The sequence below is a fragment of the Mobula hypostoma genome, chromosome 7 (assembly GCF_963921235.1).
Source record: "Mobula hypostoma chromosome 7, sMobHyp1.1, whole genome shotgun sequence".
Classification (NCBI taxonomy): Eukaryota; Metazoa; Chordata; class Chondrichthyes; order Myliobatiformes; family Myliobatidae; genus Mobula; species Mobula hypostoma.
The window spans coordinates 138,455,270-138,474,247 of record NC_086103.1 but is presented as its reverse complement, the minus strand read 5'-3'; the positions used below and the strand labels follow the sequence as shown (position 1 = coordinate 138,474,247).

Genomic DNA, 18,978 nt, shown 5'->3' with positions numbered 1-18,978 from the left:
TCATGTTCAATGGCTATCTGACGTTATGTTGTGCCTTGATCTAGAGAAGATTTGTTGTTCGATTTCTGATTCTAAACATGGTTTTCTAATGTTATGGGGACCCTTTCTGAGTTATTTTCATAATCTTTGAACTGTTATTAAAGTATGGATCTGAGCCATTATTATTATAATTTTATATGGTAAGGTATTTATTTTGTTTTCTTTTTTTTTTACCAACCAGCTCATTTTGGTGGGGGGGGGGGTAGATTCTTTTCTAATAAAATACAATTATTTTATTTTATTTCATTTCATAATTCAATCTTTTTTTCCTACATGATTGATTTGGAATATGGGATACTGTGATCATATTACTGTGATTTAAATGTAATATAATTCATATTACTTAATTGTATCCTTATGAATTTTGTATTTGTATTTATGCAATGTATATATTAATAAAAATATTGAAAGAGAAATTTATGGATAATGCAGAAATAAAGCCTACACATTCCCCACATTCATTATAATTTTACTGATCACTGCTATTTCTTATAAAACTAAACCTCAGAGCCCTGAATTACACATTTCTTTACAAACTTTTTTTTTTGCCTCAATTCGCTTTGCTCTCATCCCCTTATTTTACTGTGGGAAATGAACACCACCTTTGGCCTTAGCAACAAAACTGGTTTTTGTTTTTCCTTTCTCCCCATGGGAAGCTTTTATCTTTTGGCTGCACATCGCAACTGGAGATGAGAATTTATCATGTGGGGAACTACAGACGTAAAATGGAACTCTTCCAACACTGTGCACCATAACATATTTAGGAAATGAAAATATACTTCCTCAAAACACTACAGTTTAAAATTTCAAAAGTCAAACAAACTAGGGAACATGATAATTTTTCCCACCTCAAGGCAGATATTGCACGTGGAAGAAATACACTGAACAAAGGAATGAAAACATCAAACAAACCCTTAGATACTTCTTCCAGCTATCAACCTGCAAAAAAACTACACAATTTAAGCAAACAACAGGAATTCTGCAGATGCTGGAAATTCAAGCAACACATATAAAAGTTGCTGGTGAACGCAGCAGGCCAGGCAGCATCTCTAGGAAGAGGTGCAGTCGATGTTTCAGGCCGAGACCCTTCGTCAGGACTAACTGAAGGAAGAGTGAGTAAGGGATTTGAAAGTTGGAGGGGGAGGGGGAGATCCAAAACTGCTCCCCCCGCCCCACCAGAACATGGCACAATTTGCTGGAATTTCAAGTGGACTGTGCATGTGACACTTAATTGCAATGTATAATCTCCAATAATAAATAATAAAACCTGATTAATTTACAGATTACTGAGCCAGCTATTTTATATTCAAAGTATTCAAGGAAGTATCTACCTAATATTTTAACTTAATCTCAGTTATCCTCTTCAGCTCAAGAAAACTATGGAATGACTGAAGCATTCTCCTATTGACATCAGGTGAACTCACTGATTTGTCACCAGGTGGTAAAACTTAAAAGAAAAACAATTAAAACACCCATTGCAAAACTCTTACTTAAGACACACAAAGTAGCAAAAAATGGTTCTCTTTTAGAGTGGGACCAACAAATAAAAGGCACCATTCTTCCAAACACTTTTAATTTGAGCATTTAGAGTTGCATACATATTTAGTCACAGCATACCCTATTTCTTTTGTAATAAAAATTTTTAATAAAATCAGTCTTTAAGGAATAGCTGCTATTTCGTAAAACTTAGTGAAAAGCAACTTTTACTGTAAGAAACCCCTCTCCCACCCCCAAGATGAAGAATGCCAGCCTGAATGATTTATCCCTTATGTGACAAAACCCAAACTATTCTGAGATTGTTTCAAGAAATGGGTATTAATATTTTGTTGACAGGCAGCAAACAGGTTTTGTTATTATACAAGGAGTACTTCCCAAATATACACTTCACAAATATTAAAACATTTTTTCCGATACAGAATTCTGTATCTACCCTCCAGCATGGAAGACCATTGATCAAGATGAAGTGTTCCAAATTATACTCCACAGAAAGGAAAGAAGATCGCTTCTGTAATACCTTACTTATCCTGTGCTATTTTATGAGCAGTTTTAAGACAAATGTTGATAACTGCCCTAATTTTTTACAGCTAACAAGAAGCTATACAATACTCAATGAATTTCTTTTTTGGGAGGTAGACATTACTGGCAAGAACTGCATTTAATACCCATCACCAAATGCTCTGGAACAGATAGTGCTCAGCAATCTACATAAATCGCTGAAGATTTTCCTACAGTGACATTGGGCAAGGATTTCACAGATTTAAACCCAGTGATGAAGCAACAATAATACATTTCCAAGTCTGGATGACCTGAGATTTATTTGGTAGAATATGCGCCAGAGCTGGAAAATGGTACTCTTCTGATCCCCAAGTGGTTAAGCAAAAAAAAATCTTGAAAATAAAAATTACAGTATTACAAAATTACAAATATTGCAGAATCTGCTGGAAGGCCAAATTACAATTCAAAAAGGAACTGAAATTCTGCCATCCACCATTAAGAAGAAATACGGCACAAATAGATTTTGCACTGATTGATAGGTAGGTCTCTTTGCTAAATTAGCAGTAGGCCCCCGGATGCCTGAGTAAAATTTCTGCCGCTGTGGAACTTGGGATTTTTCCCTTATTTGCAAAGTCCCGGGCTTTGCAAGCATAGTTTCTCTGACTGACTTTCCTATTTGCTGAACTGCTACATTAACAGATTAGCAGATTAAGAGGACGTACTGGGGATTGCTTCTGTACTTTTATTTCCTATAACCTGATTAAAAAATTAAAAGTCATCTGCTTGCCCTGTTTCATTCTTTGAGCTTCTGATCTAATTTTCCAAAAGTGAAACCTTGAATACAAAAAAATCTGTCCACTTTTGATTTTTATTGTCCCTCCATTCCCTGCCCATTCATATGTTATTTTCAATGCCAATCAGTGAAATCAGTAACATTACAAAACATCTAAATGTGTTGGAAGCTTAACATTGAACTTGAAATCTTATGAAAATTAGACAAAGACTTGACAGAAAACCAAGTATGTAGACTGATTAAAATTATATGGGGTGGAGCAGATTCAATCTCGGCTGACGAGGGGCAGTGCAAGCGGGTTTGTCTTAAGTAGTAAGTGACAAATGCAATTGAAGAACAGGAATTGTTCTCCAAAACTGTTAAGCTGGGAAAAATGAACTTATTTATAAAAAATGCAGAATTTACCTGAAGGGCAAATTACAGTTCACAAGGAAACAGCAAACTGATAAACATTGCCATCCAAATCTAATTGGCTACATTGAAGCCTAGTAACATAAACCTGTGTATCATGATAAAAGCCACACTTGTGCCATAGGTGGCCAAAGGAACTAAGAACATGAAGAACTGACCATGCAAATGACCAGGTGAACAAGGATAAAGAGTAGGAGATAGAAATCAGAACTGAAGGCACGAGTCATAGAGAAGTAAAGCACAGAAGCAGGCCCTTTGGCCCATCTAGTCTATGCCAAAACCATTTAGACTGCCTACTGCCACTGACTTGTACTGGGATGACAGCCTTCCATACCCCTACTATCCATGTATGTATCAAAACTTCTCTTAAACATCGAACTTGAGCTCGAATGCACTACTTGTGCTGGCAGCTCATTCCACACACTGAATGAAATTTCCCCTCATGTTCCCCTTTAAACTTGTTACCTTTCACCCTTAACTCATGACCTCTGGTTGTAGTCACACCCAACCTCAGAGGAAAAAGCCTGCATTTACCCTATCTATACCCTCATAATTTTGTATACCTCTATCAAATTTCCCCTCAGTCTCCTACATTCTGAAGAATACAGTTCTAACCTATTCAATCTTCCCTTATAACTCAGGTCCTCCAGGCCTGCATTATCTTTGTAAAATTTCTCTGCACTCTTTCAACCTTGTTTACATCTTTCCTATAGGTAGGTGACCAAAACTGCTCATAGTACTCCAAATTAGGTCTCATTAGTGTGTTATTATGTTGAAGTTGTATATCTCATCTCCTGTACTCAATACATTGACTTACGAAGGCCAATGTGCCAAAAGCTTTCTTTATGACCCCATCTACTGCGATGTCATTTTCAATGACTATGGACTATGGATCTCATTGTTCTACCGTTCACCGTGTAAGACCTATTCTGGTTGGTCCTACTGAAGTGCAAAACTTCACACTTGTCTGCATTAAATTCCATCTGCTATTTTTCAGCCTATTTTTCCAGCTGATCCAGATCCTTCTGAAAGCCACAATGGCCTTCCTCACTGTCCACTACATCCCAGTCTTGACATCATCACCTGGCATTTTGCTCGAGACAAATACTTCTGGAGTGCAGTTTTTCATTACAAAAGTTAAAATGTCGACTCGTAACTTTTGCTGTATCCAGTGCTCTCAGCCGTTTCTTGACATCACAGGAAGCAGACTGAAAAGGTGGGAGGATTGGCTTATGACTGTGGGGATCTCAGGAGAAAATCAAGGTAGGTATTTGAATTACCAGTAATTTCAACAATTAAACAATTAAACTTCTTCTGCAGTTTTCTCCAAAGTATTTGTTTCTAGAAATAAAAAATTAATCAGATAGAATGATTTATTACTTAGGTGACAAAACCCATACTATTCTAAGATTGTTTCAACAAAATACGATCTTGCTGACAGGCAGCAAACAGGTTTTATTATACAAAGAATATTTCCTACACTTCACAAATATTTAAAGTTTTTTTTTCAATACAAAATTCTGTATCCATCCTCCAGCATGGAAGGGCATGGATCCAACAATCAAAGGATTTTCCAGGATAATTTTCCTCATCTAAAAAGCAGATGAGATTTGCATCGTTTGGAACTATCGAAATTTTCTGTGCCCATTTCTGATGCAAACCTAATTAATATAGTATGAAGAATAATTACCTGGCAAAATCACACTCCCGCAAATATCGTGCATTATTCATGTGGCCCAGGAAGTCGATGTCTTGGAAAAGCACAATGCCTAGAATGCAGATAGTAGAATAAATATGTCTTTAGGAAATCATCTAATTAAATTGTTTGAATAGCTATTTAAAAGCTTCCAATAAAAAATAGAAGTATGAAAATTACACTTTAAGTAACTTAAAACTACTTGATAAACATCTAATTAATCCCTTTTGATATGACCTTTTGTGATACCCTTTCAGTCTCACCTTACCATAGATATTTTTGTTCTACATCGCTACCTCATTTTCTCTGCAACTGAAAATTTGTCTTCTCTCTTTCCCAATTGTGACACGTTTCTTTTTCTCCATGATGCTGCCTGACCTGCCGAGTGCTTTCAACATTTTGTTTTTATTTTAGATTTCCATTATCTGCAGATTTTTTATCTTGATGTTAAGTCTTGGTTTATTCTGTAGATCATACACATTTCAAATTTAACAAGCTAAGCTAAGTGATTGACTCCTGCAGTCTAACAGGAAGATATTAACACCGGGTGTATTTAGAAAATCCTGAATGACCTTCTGTTTCACAAGCTGATTATAGTTCTCGCATTTTGTATAAGACAATTACAATCCCAGACATGTTATCTCCATAGTCAAGTTACCAGCACAATACAAGAATCCACTTGGAGAACTCCACCTTATTCTTTGCATAAAATGGTGCTTGTTCCAGACATTGCTAAATTTAAAATTGCTATATATTTTGCATTATGGAACCATGTCATAACGCTTATATAATAGATAAAACTAACATGCAAGTTATCTGAAAAAATCATATACCCTGTCAGATTGCTTTCAGCATCACTGCCAATTTTAAACTTTCCCTTTAAAATAACAAATTCTCTTAGGAGCACAATTATGTAAATAGGTTGAATAACATTTATCATTTACAGGATTGTATCTATATCTTTCACTTGCCACAATAGCTTACCGGTTAGTGCAATACTATTACAGCTCAGAACATCAGAATTCAGAGTTCAATCCCAGCATCCTCTATACATCCTCCCCGTGGGAATCACAGGTTTTCTCCAGGTGTTCCTGCTTCCTCCCACAGTCCAAAGACATACCAGGTAGGTTAATTAGTCATTGTAAATTGTCCCGTGATTAGGTTAGAGTTAAATTGGGGTTGTTGGGGGTTACTGGGCGGTGCAGCTCAGAGGGAGGGAGGGAGGAACGGATTAGTTATCATGTCTTTAGAGTATTACAAAAAGCAAAAATAAAATATCAGAACTGTTAGTGAAGGCCAGGATAGCCTTCGACTATTGATTAAACGCTGAAAGTCTCAGATAGGTAATAAATCAGCAAAGCAAGGTACAATGAGATCAGACTTCCAGAGGCAAACCTCAAGTTATTTATACAATGGGAACAAAAGAGGGACCAACATTGATTCTGGGGTGCACCTAATTATTTATACCTAATTACCTTAAATATCCAAAGTAATGCAATCAGAGCTCAGAGATGCTCCAATAGTGACCATATTCAAGAAGGGAGACAAGGCAGATTGAGGTAATTAGAGAGGCAGCTCCCTCCTATCAACAACAGGCAAAGTACTTGCACGTACCCTCGTCAACCAGCTCCTGCAACTATTTGAAGAAGTACTCCATGAGTCGCAGTATGGTTTCAGCACATCTACAGGTACATGATGTTCACTGACATGATCTTCACAGGAAAAATGCCGTGCAACCCTTGTACTTAGCTTTCATAGATTTGACAAAGGCATTTGATATAGGAGACCGTCACTGGTGTATACTATCAAGACTTGACTGCCCTAACAAGTACTCACCAATTATTAAGGCTACTGCATGATGACACATCAACCACAACACTCAGCAATAGTGACGCTGAATCAGAACCCTTTACTGTCAAAACAGGAGTCAAAAAGACTGCATCATTGCATCTACCCTATTTGCCATTTTTATTGCCCCACCTCATTAGACACAACCTGAATCAGGGAATCCCAGTTGTGTAGAGAATGGACAACAGGCCTTTCAGCCTCATCCAGTTCAAGGTCAAGAACAAGATCAGCACCACGACTATCATGAAGCTTCAGTATGTGGATGACAACGCCATTACAGCACATGCTGATGAAGACCTCCAATGTATCCTGAATGTCTTTGCCAAGGCATATAGAGCCCTGACTCTTCTTTTGAATATAAAAAAGACACAGGTCCTATATCAGCTCCCACCCAACCAGCCATTCATCCAGCCCTCCATTAAAATTGATGGTATTGCCCTTGAAAATGCAGGCCACTTTCCCTAATGGCAGCGTTCTCTTCTCAAAAGCAGACTTCGACCCAGAGATCAGCCACTGCCTGAGTAGCACTGGTGGAGCCTATACAAGAGTAAGAAAAAAGAGTTTTTGAAGACTGCGACCTACAGGTCCAAACAAAACTCTTGGTCTATAGAGCAGATGTCCTGCCTACATTACAGTACAGAGCTGAATCATGGACAACCTACAAAAGGCACCTGAAAGCCCTGAAACAATACCAAAGAACCTTATGAAAGATTGAGGTACAGCTGGAAGTACAGATGCACTAATGCCAGCATACTGGAAGAAGCCAACATGAACAGCATCTCCACCATAATAAAGCAACTCCAACTCCGACGGATGGGTCAAGTCATTTGGATGCCTAACTCATCTCCCCAAACAGATCCTTTACCTTCAGTTGAAGGTCGGTCAGCCAGCCCCTGGTGGGCAAAGGAAACACTTCAAAGATAACATCAAAATCAGTCTGAGGAAATTCAACATTACATCTAAAAACTGCAAAGATGCTACACTCAAAAGATGTACTTGGAGGAAATCTTTTCAAGAGGGAGCGACCTCTGCTGTGCCTCAGAGAGCAACCGGCAGCTGTGAAAGAACGAACAGCCAAAAGGGCCAACCACTCATTCATGTCCACACTGCACCAGAATATATGGATCACCGACTGGACTCTACAGCCACATGAGGACCCAACAACTGACAACCCCTTAGAACATCTTACTCAACTTGAGTAATCACACTGTTATCTTAAATGTGCTAACTTATTGCTTTTCAGTGGCTTTGTCTACAATAGGAAAATTTGTTTCTCTACTTTGCGCCTCAGATCTTTAAAGATAACCCATTTACGAAACCATATTGACTGTCTCCAAAAATCCACAAAAACACAATGAAACTTGAGTGGTAAACAGTCTTAAGACCTACCAACAGGCCATTTCTGGCAAGAACAAAGGTTTCATTCCAATTTCAACGAGAATACTGAGGCAAATCTATCTTCTCAAAAGGCACTCCAGTTACAAATGGTTGACTCAAAACAGGCTATAAATCAAAGCCAAGATCACATCATTTATGCATACAGTACATCCATCATTATTGGCTCAAACTTTCAACATGTGACCAACATGCATGTTCATTGTTCAAAGTATTATTCGTTGTGTATAGACCCTTCATTGTCATTTGATACTACAAGCAAATAAAGCTCTTTTAGATGGCTATATTTTAACCGAGGCTAACCTCGGCAAGAACAAAATATATCACACACCAGATGGATGGCAAATTTCAACATCAGTGTCTGCCTTTATTTAAAAAATGCTCCCAAGATATGGGAATGTCTACATTTTCCAGGGTCTCATGAGGGTGGGTCACGTTGATAGAGTGTCTTTGTTTCGCAAATGTTTCGTGCAAGGTCTATTGTACAAATAAATTGACAACTTGAGGGTCTGATTCTGAGTGTACACTCAAACACACACTGTTTCCATACTTCTAAGTTGATGAATAAGATTGAAGATTGAAGATTCTGGGTTGGAAGTGACCCAAGTTGAACATCAGCCCTGTAAATCAGTTCCACTCCAGCAGGAAGAACACATGGAATCCCCACAATACGGCCAAGTAACAAAAATACACTCTTACAGAATTCAAAAATCACCAGCTAAAATTTGAGATATGGAATTAAAGTCACTTCCATGGAACTTATGCCAAAAAAATACAGAAATTTATTTTTGAAATGCATTTCTTGAGACATGCACTGCAGACATGGATTTACATGACAGAAAAATGCGATTATGGACCTTTTTCTTGGAAAACCACATACCTCATCACTATTCCCCATAATGTGAGGTTACCTATATTGGGGCTCAGATGCAACATTATGGCAAGAGAGGTTACGAAGCGTTGGAGAAATAGCACAGTGTTGCTTGACAGGAGTCCGCATTAAGATCAAGATCTTAAACACTGTAAGTGTTTCTGGTTACTAGACAGATAATCCCAACCTCCTGTATAGTTCTGAGACTGGGACCTCAGAACTTCAAACTACTAATGCTGCCTGTGCAAAATCTCTAAATCTACTGGCAAAACCAAGAAAACCAAAGTCACTATCCTCTGCTAATCCAGTATTCTGAGTATCAAGGCTCTAATGGCCAGGCCTGAAACCACACTCCCCAAATTAGCACTCTATTCAGAGGTCCATCATGGCAAAGTTCACCCGATGGAGAGAATACAATTCAGAGATGTTCTCAGTGTACTCTCAAGAGAGTGTAACATCTCCACAAATGTGCAGGAACCCCTGTCCAATGATTGCTCAAAATGGAGAAGCAACATGTGGGATGCTGTAGAGAACCTGGAGTCCATTTGTCAGGAGCATGCAGAAGCTCTTAGTATTGAGGAGGAAGACATCATCTCCCAAACTGCCCATCTCATTCAGCAGCTCCTGCCTCACATTACAGAGTCTGCATTTCCCACAGTGGGATTATCACCCGTAGAATTGGAGCTGTTCCACAGTCCTAGAGCTGTCAAATGTGCTGAAATTCCGATGGCTCATTCGGTGCTGGTTCAAGAGCTCTAACACTCCAGGATCCTGGCTCTGCACTCCTTTCAAACTCTCAGGTTCTGATCTCAGTGTTCCCTTTAAACTTACCAACTGCACTGGAAACCTACTTATACTGATGTGCAACATCTAATAACAAATTGAATTAAAAGTGTGTTGAAGTATTAAATGGGACAATGTCCAATAGTCCAGAAAATCTGCATGTTTGGCACCAAAGTCCTGAGCTGGCCAGATCAGCAGAGATTTATTGCATCCTTAAATTTCTGCTATTTTACTATACAACATGAAAATCAAACAACATAGGCAGTCAACAAGCATGTAAAGGAAGGAGTTAAAATTGAAATACTATTGTTTTCCCCTCAAACATTCCTTAATATGTTCCTATGATTAGTAATATATTTCTACAACACAGGAGGATATTTGGGCAATTTAGCCCCTGCCAACTTCCAGCAGAGCAATTCCCCACCCCCACACATTTCATTGCATAATTTATTCTCTGCTACATCAGCTCGCGATTCTTTTGCCATTTACCTACACGACGGGTGAGCTGCAGCAAGTAATTACCTACTAGAGTATCTTTGGAGACTGGAATACTCAACAAAAATTTGCATGGTCACATAAACAACATGCAAGTTCTACATTTGACTGCACCTGAGGTCAGGACCAAACCCAGGTTTCTGGAGCTACTAAATACAATTGTCATTTAAAAAGCAAGTTGCCCTTCTCCCAATTCTTGATGTAAAACAATTAGCATTAATGAGGACCACTATTCTTCAGATTGTATATGTTGCAGTTAGCCATACAATTTAAAGGTACAGCCAAATGGACTCAAATATAAACTTATCATCTTAACTATTTTTAAAGAGAGTCATTCAGACATGGAGCTGCAAAAACAAAATATAATGGAAACATCTCTAGTTGCTTACCATTACGCTGTAGAGAATGAGTATGTTTTTCTACAGTGGCAGAAACAGTGCTGCCAGGGCTATACATCTTTCAGCTGGTTGACCCTGGCTATGTTCTGCCTGATATGCTGGGATGGATATATCATTTTTCAAACCCACTTACTGCTTTTCAAACTTACTGCTAAACTTAGCTTTTAAAATTCAGCAGCAGGAACTGTCCATGGTTCAAGATGTTAGTTGTTCAATACGTTAAGCTTCTAGACAGTATACTTTGCTCACCCTTTTAATCAAGAAAAACATTGGGTTCTACATAGGCCTCGTTCAATTATGACCTAAAGAGGAGGGTACATGTTGATCTCCATTCACTCGACCTGATAAATGTACTTGTGAAACATCACATACAGATTATGTCAACCAACAGAAAAACAACATACATGTTAGAAGGAAGTCACGGTTGGTAGAAGTGATAGGGAGATGACATAGAAGTCACTCTGTGGTCTTGTGATAGGTGATTCATTTGCCTGCAACCCACTAGTATGTCTACCTACTTTGTAGGGATTGTAATTGTGTTTGGAATTTTTTTGAATCTGTCAAAAATTCCTCAGAATTAAATGAGTTTTGTTTAAAAGTATAACTTTGATCTGCTTTGTTAGCTGGAAATAGTTCCTCCTTGATTGGAAGGAAAACCTACTGATCAAAGTAGTGACTTACTCACTAATTATTGACTTCAGGAGGGGATTGAACTAGTGTAGGATGATACAGCATAATCACCCTAAAGAGAGTGCACTGAGAGGCATACATACCAGATGGAGCAGGATTTATGTCCTATCTGGAATTAGTGCCTATACAGATACTTGATATAGAGTGTCATGAAAATAGAAAACTATATAGATTGTTAAACTTGTCTTGACTCAAGCTTAGCACTTTTGAATGATACACTCAACATCGTCAAAGCTCAAGGCCCATTTATCATAAACATTCCCATTCTAGACTTTCCATTGTCAACTAGTTGGGGGGGGGAGGGTGTCACTTTTGACTAGAAACTCCATTGGAAGAACAAGACAACTCGCAATTGGTTTTATGTCGCATGTACCGAGATGCAGTAAATTGCATTGTTGTAAAAGCAGATCAGAAAATGGCTATCCTGTGGCAAGTGACTCCACCTGCTGATACCCGAGTCTTTCTACTACTTAAATGGCTTACGGATGAAGCCAACTTCAAAAGAGCAGATACTCTTGACTTGTTAGTATCAGTGCACTCAGTAACTGAAGAAACTTCATAGCGTCTAGAAGCTGCCCACTTTACTGGTACCCAATTCATCAATGACTACGATCAGAAGTGTGTACAAAAGGCAGGTGTTGCGCGCTAGACGACTCTGAAGGCAACTTAGAACCCCACAAGAAGAGGGCAGTAGATGCAGGGAACACCAACAATCATAGATTCTCTAAATCTGCCATAAACCCGATTCTGGGAATGCAACATCTATCCTTTATCATTAGCGGGTACAAATCATGGGACTCCCTAAACAAGAGCAATGTAGGAAAGCCTTCACCTGAAGGACTGCAGTTCAGGGTTGGAAGCTTCACCACCACTTTCGTAAGGATAAATATGGACGACCTTGCCAGCATTACGCAATTCCTCAAAAAAAAATACAAAATCCGGGGAAATCTACATCAGCTTCAATTCCTAGAGATGGCCAGGTTTCAACCACTTATGTTGCCTGACCCGCCCTAACGAATTTACAGTCATCGCGATAACGCTGCAACCAGACAACCGGCAGCAGGAAGAGCATCTGATTTCAAATAGCTAAATAATGAAAGGTGGCAAGTTAACAGGGTCACTGAGCTCCGACGGAGCTGCGTGTAGTTGGTAATGAAAATGAATGGAAGTGAGCTGAGACCCAGCTTCCGCACCGTCCCCCGCCCCGGCTGCAGTGAGCCTGATAGCACCTCAGGAACAGTCTTCCTTACCCCGGACTGTCTGCTCCCTCAGAATATCCTTGACCGGGGTTTCGAAAGAAGCGACCAGTAATACCAGCAACATGCGTATGAAATACCACAAGTCGAAAAAGGCGAACAGCAGCAGAACAGACAGCGCGGCCATTATGAGCCACATGGTGCTGGTCTTGGAGCCGGTGACTATCTGCTGCTTCACCCTCTGCGCGTCATCCCCAGCATCAGCCCCACTCCCGCCCCTCCGCCCCCACCAGACGGCAGATGCCATGCGCGCCCCTACCGCTCGCTCGCGAGCGCCCGCGGGGGCGCGGACTCTTCGCCGCAGTGGCACGGACACGCGCCAAGTCCGCAGTGCGGAGTCCCGTGCGCGACGCCGGGCCGCGCGGCAGTCACTGCAGTCAAAAAAAAAGCGCGTCACGATCCCCACTTCGACAACCCGAAAATAAACCCAGCCGAACCGTGAGTACTGTAATCACGGCAATCACCCGAGTAACTCGTGGAAAGAAGTAACATTTGCTGTAAAAACAGAAAATGCTCGATACACTCAGCGGATCAAGCATCATCGGCTGAAAGGGAACTTTACAGATGGAAGACGTTTTGGCATTTGCAACATATGTTCCTCTTTAAAAACTGACTCGAGTTTTAAGCTTTTAACAGTTTTCAACAATTTATAAGTAAAATGATGTTGGTTGACCTTAATATCAGCTTTGGGGATCAAAATGAAGGCACTGGATTTTTATTTCCATTAATTCAACCTTCAAGCTTATCCTAATCAATGAGACCTGTCTCCCACATTAATTTGTATTTCTACTGAAAATCTTTCTCCATCAATTTCCCTTCGGCATTTCTTTCTTATTCTAATCGGTCTGTACTTTATTCCATCAATTTCTTTTCTTGCACTCTTAATTACCAGTTACTATTTCTGTTAAGTTTTTATTTCCTCTTTTAATGACTGACTACTTTTTGTCCATCGGAGAAAATATCTCTCCGGTTGCTGCTTTCAGTTACTACATAACCCATTTCTAAACATTTCATTCCTTGCCATTATCCAATCCAAATTCCATAGAGAACAAAATATGCATTGATGCTGCATTCTGCCCCATCGTCGACATGAAGATCAGCTCCTCATAGCATGAAACTGGCACACATGGAGAAATACTACATTTTAATTGGATCTGATCTGACCTGTACTTTTGTATGAAGCATCCATAAGTGTATATTCAAAAATGTTACATGGAGTTGCAAATCAATCTATGTAAGTTAATACAATTGTAATCCTTTCAAAAATGTTTGCCACTATAAACTTGTATTAGTAAATAATTTATCTTTATAGCTTTATTAATCAATGTCTAAAGTAACATCTGATTTATTTTCTTATCAAAAATACTGTATATGATAATGCATTTTCCATTGTTCCATTTGATGGGTGTAATTTGATTTCTAAACATCTTGTCATCGCCAAAGAACTGGGCTTTTCAAGCTTGCACTCGTTCCTCAATCACACTTCATTTGCTTGTTTACATACAAAGAGAATGGCCTATTTCCTTTCAAACACATACTGTTCTGAAATTTGAACAAAGAAATGCCACCCTTATGCAGAAATTGAGGACTAGGCCTAAAGCCGCAGTGTTGCCTGTTTACAACCACTCAGGAGAGAGGCATCTGAATCGTTTGCTGGAGGTGGTGTGGCACAGCATCCAAGCTGGAGTTGATGCTGCCCCCCAAGTATTCGCTCAGCAGAAGACAAGCTATATTGAGTTCAACTGCAGACTGCTGCAACATTCATGGACTCAGGGACTTAGACTATATATATATTTTGTGTGTGAAAAGATTTTTACTGCTATCTCCTATGTGCTTGCTATCTTATAAATGATTGCTATCTTATCTGTGCTATATGTGCTTTGTGCTGTGTATGACTGTTGGTATTATGTTTTGCACCTTGGCCCTGGAGTAATGCTCTTTCATGCATGGTTGAATGAAAATTAAATGTTTACTTAACTTGAAATTGACTAATTGGGTATAGATATTGACCAATTCATAATCTTGAGGATATTTAAATTCTGTATTTCCATAATCAATCACACTGCAATAATAGTTATTAATAGCCAATAGAATCTACATGTTAAAGGCCATTAATACTTAATTAATAAAACAGCTGTCCAACAGTAAATGTCACCCTAGAATCTTTCGTTTGCATCTTTATTTTTTCTTATTATGTCTAATGGCTCCAGTCCCATGATGTGCAAATGGGAACTGTGCTCTCAAGGAACTTTCTCATCACTGTTGACCATGCACTGTCTGTAAATTAACCTGCCCCTTGTCTTGCCATAACCTCCCCATTGTCCCCTTAGTCCTGTAAAGAACACAAACCTTATTGAATTTCAATAGTATAGAGTTTCTGAAACACTGCGGCATTTTCAACAGCGACATTGGCTGTTGGATCATAATGGAGACGACTACTCTGTAGGGCCATCACCCCACAGATGGATCTCAGGCTCGAGAAAAAAAACAAATATCACAACTTACAGGAATAGCCCACCACCTCCATTGCCCACTGCATAATGGAGCTACGCCAACTTGCCAGCAGTGAGTGAAATCAGTTCAAGGGCCTCCAAGGTGATAATGAGGTCCTATGTAACTCTTGACCTTATTGATTCCTAATTTGATATGTGAGGCTAAATTGGTGACGTTCTCAGATATATCTGAGATGCATGTGCAATGCTGGCTCAAGTACCACCTTCTCAGCCAAGAAAAAGTCTAGTGCTAGTCGACACGGTACAGATTGCCACCTTTTGATGGTAATATCTTTGATGGCCTGGCTCATGCCATGTAGCACTCAGGTTGTGTCATTAGCCAATTTCTCCAGTGCTGAGGCCCAATAGATGCTTTCACAAGCCAGTCTAACAGGTCCTCGGATTGGGGTTCTATTATCGAGATAAGATTAGTCTTTGTAATAGACCTTAAATGGTGGCCCGCACAGTGGGATATAGAAAGAGCACAGGCGAGTGGTAGTATATGGTACTGTAAGCCAAATAACAACAAACCCTCAGTGGCTTTGGTTCAGGCCAAAGATCCCATTTTGAAGGGGGTACCTCTGATTACAATGGCTGCCATGCTTATTAGGTACCGTTGATGGGATTTGGAAGGTCATTGGTGCTTCCCCTGAACCTTCGGAGCATGTATACGCGGTTAGCAATACTTAAAATGGGCCTTTCTACTGTGGCTAAACGCAACTCTTTCATCGGTAGGATCTCGCCAGTACCCAATATTCTTTCTGGTAGGTCTGACACTCTGCTTCAGGGCTTCAAACAGTTGTTGATTAAGAGTTTGCATTAGTGCAATACAATACTGCAGCATGCTTTCACTCATAGTATGGATGTCCATCTGTTTAACCAAAAGGGAAGAACATATAACATAGAGTAGTACAGCACAGTACAGGACCTTCGGCCCACATTGTTGTGCCGACCCTCAAACCCTGCCTCCCATATAACCCCCCCCCACCTTAAATTCCTCCATATACCTGTCTAGTAGTCCCTTAAATTTCACCAGTGTATCTGCCTCCACCACTGACTCAGGCAGTGTATTCCACGCACCAACCACTCGCTGCATTAAAAACCTTCCTCTAATATCCCCCTTGAACTTCCCATCCCTTACCTTAAAGCCATGTCCCCTTGTATTGAGCAGTGGTGCCCTGGGGAAGAGGCACTGGCTGTCCACTCTATCTATTCCTCTTATTATCTTGTATACCTCTATCATGTCTCCTCTCATCCTCCTTCTCTCCAAAGAGTAAAGCCCTAGCTCCCTTAATCTCTGATCATAATGCATACTCTCTAAACCAGGCAGCATCCTGGTAAATCTCCTCTGTACCCTTTCCAATGCTTCCACATCCTTCCTATAGTGAGGTGACCAGAACTGGACACAGTACTCCAAGTGTGGCCCAACCAGAGTGTTACAGAGCTGCCTCGTGTAGAAGCACGGTGTATTGTCATGAGAGCCAGTGGAAGCACCTCTGGCCACTTTAGCCCAGTTTCCTCACAAAATTTGGCTTCTTAGGGCCCTGTTCTGTCTTTGAACTGAACGGATAGGTTGTAGGTGGTAAAGTCAGGTTAAGTAATGCTTACACCATAAGGCTTTTGTAAATTCCTGTACTACCTTGCCTGTGGAGTATGGGCCATTATCATTTGAGATCTTCTCAGGGATTACAAACCTAGGAATAGAGTCTCAAAATAAAAATATAAGAAAGTTACAGCATCATTTCTACAAGATGGATAAGTTTCTACCCATCTAGAAAGCAAACACAAATAACAAGTACATAGTTATAACCCATACATTTAGGTAACTGCATAGAATCCATTTGGAAATGATCAAACGGCCTGACAGCAGCACCAGGATTAGTTCTTGCCAGTCAGGAGTTCACTGCTACTTTACCTGCTGATGTTGGAAATCCTGGCACACACCACCTATTTTCAATTATACCATCATCCTTTGTAGTTTTGCACGCAGTGTGCTTTAGTCTGTTAGGGTGTATTAGCCTCTGATACATCACACTGTAACTGTACTAGTAACACACACACAAAATGATGGTTTAGTTTAGGGTAAATTTAAATCACCATATCATGCATCTAGTGTCAGTTCTTTCTTTGTAAACACTGAGGTAGACACTAGCACCTTTATATGTTCTTTCTGGTACTTTTCCTTCTCTAACTTTTCATCTAACTGTTTCTGAATCTCACTCCTCAAAATACTTAATGCCTTCTGGTTCATAATATACAAATCTGTGGGACTGGAGTCCCGTTAGAGGTCCGAGACAAAGGATTCTCACGCTACCATTCACTCACATACGCATTGGAATTCGTTTTCTTACTCACACTGTTCTTTGTGCTCTCACAAGACCCAACCCAGCCCAAAGCACCCTCTTGTTTTGTGCATTCGCATGTCCTAACCTGGCTGGAGGTGATTTCTTTGTGCACTTGTGTGACCCAACCCAACCTGAGGCACCCTCTTTTTTGTGCACTCCTGGGACCCAACCTGGACCAAGGCATCCTCTTCTTCACGGAATCGCAAGACCCAGTCCAGCCCACGGCGTTCTCTTGCAACACCCAACCCGGCTGAGGCACCCTCCTTGTTTTACCACCGTGGTAAGGTGGTAAAGGTGTGGCATACTCTGACTACTCCACACAGGGGGAACTTGTGTTCCAGTAGCAGACCCAGCCATTTGCTCAAATATGAGTTGCCTAGGATTTAGGACTAATGAACTACCCGCAGGGCTAAACTCCATCCTCCCATATAACAAAGTCAAGGGTTAGCCAACTCCATTTAACTGTCGTCACTGATTAACTGGCCTCTGAAAACATGCCTCTCATTCCTCGATCACACTTAATTTACTTGTGCACAAGGAGAACAGGCTGGTGCCTGTTATCACATTGTTCTGAAGCTTGAACAAAGAAATGTCTGGAGTTGGAGGACATAGTGGAGGTCCTTAATGAATACTTTGCTCAGTATTCAGTTGTGAGAGAGGTCTTGATGAATGTGAGAACAGCATAAAACAGGCTGTTATGCTGGAACAAGTCAACATTAAGAAAGAGGATGTCCGTGAACTTTTGAAAATTATTAGGATAGTTAAGACCCCATAGTTAGATGTGATGTACCCCAGGTTACCACGGGAGGCAGGGGAAGAGATTGCTGTGCCTTTGGCGATGATCTATTTATCTTCACTGGCCATGGGAAGATTGGAAAGTGGCAAACATTACTCCTTTGTTCAGGAAAGGTAGTAGGAATAATCCTACGAATTTTAGACCAGTGAGTCTTATGTCAGTAGTAGGCAAACTACTGGTGAGGATTCATAGAGACAGGGTATACGTACATTTGGCAAAATATAGTCTGAGTAGGGATAATCACCATGGCTTTGTGAGGGGCAGGTTATACCTCATGAGCCTATTTGAATTCCTTGAGGAAATGACACATTGATGAAGGTACAGTAGAACAGTAGATGGGTGTGGATTTTAGTAAGATATTCAACTAAGTTCTCCATGGTACACTCAATCAGAAAGTCAGAAGGCATAGGATCCAAGGAAACTTGGCTGCATGGATTCGGAAGTGGCTTTCTCACAGAAGTACCAATGACATAGACAGAAAAAGAGAGAAGGTCCTGAAGAAAGATTACTGGGAGCTAGGATGAAAATTGAAAAGCCAGACCTCCAGAGTAATAATCTCAGGATTACTGCCTAAGCCACACACTAATGAAGGTAAGAATAGCAGAATTAACCAGATGAATGTGTGGCTAGGTAACTGGTGCAGGAGGCAGGGCTTCAAATTCTTGGATCATTGGG

General features: G+C 40.2%; 1 protein-coding gene across 1 annotated transcript in view; it reads right to left on the bottom strand.

Moving 5' to 3' along the window:
* Positions 1-14,819, bottom strand: part of LOC134349575 (protein THEM6-like) — a 41,304-nt gene extending 26,485 nt beyond the window's left edge. Inside the window, exons 1-2 of the mRNA XM_063054105.1 lie at positions 12,665-14,819; positions 4,929-5,007 (exon numbers count right to left, since the gene is read on the bottom strand). Coding sequence (XP_062910175.1) covers positions 4,929-5,007; positions 12,665-12,917 — 332 coding nt within the window. The 5' untranslated portion in view covers positions 12,918-14,819. The remainder of the gene's footprint in view (positions 1-4,928; positions 5,008-12,664) is intronic.
* Between the last annotated feature and the right edge of the window lie 4,159 nt (positions 14,820-18,978).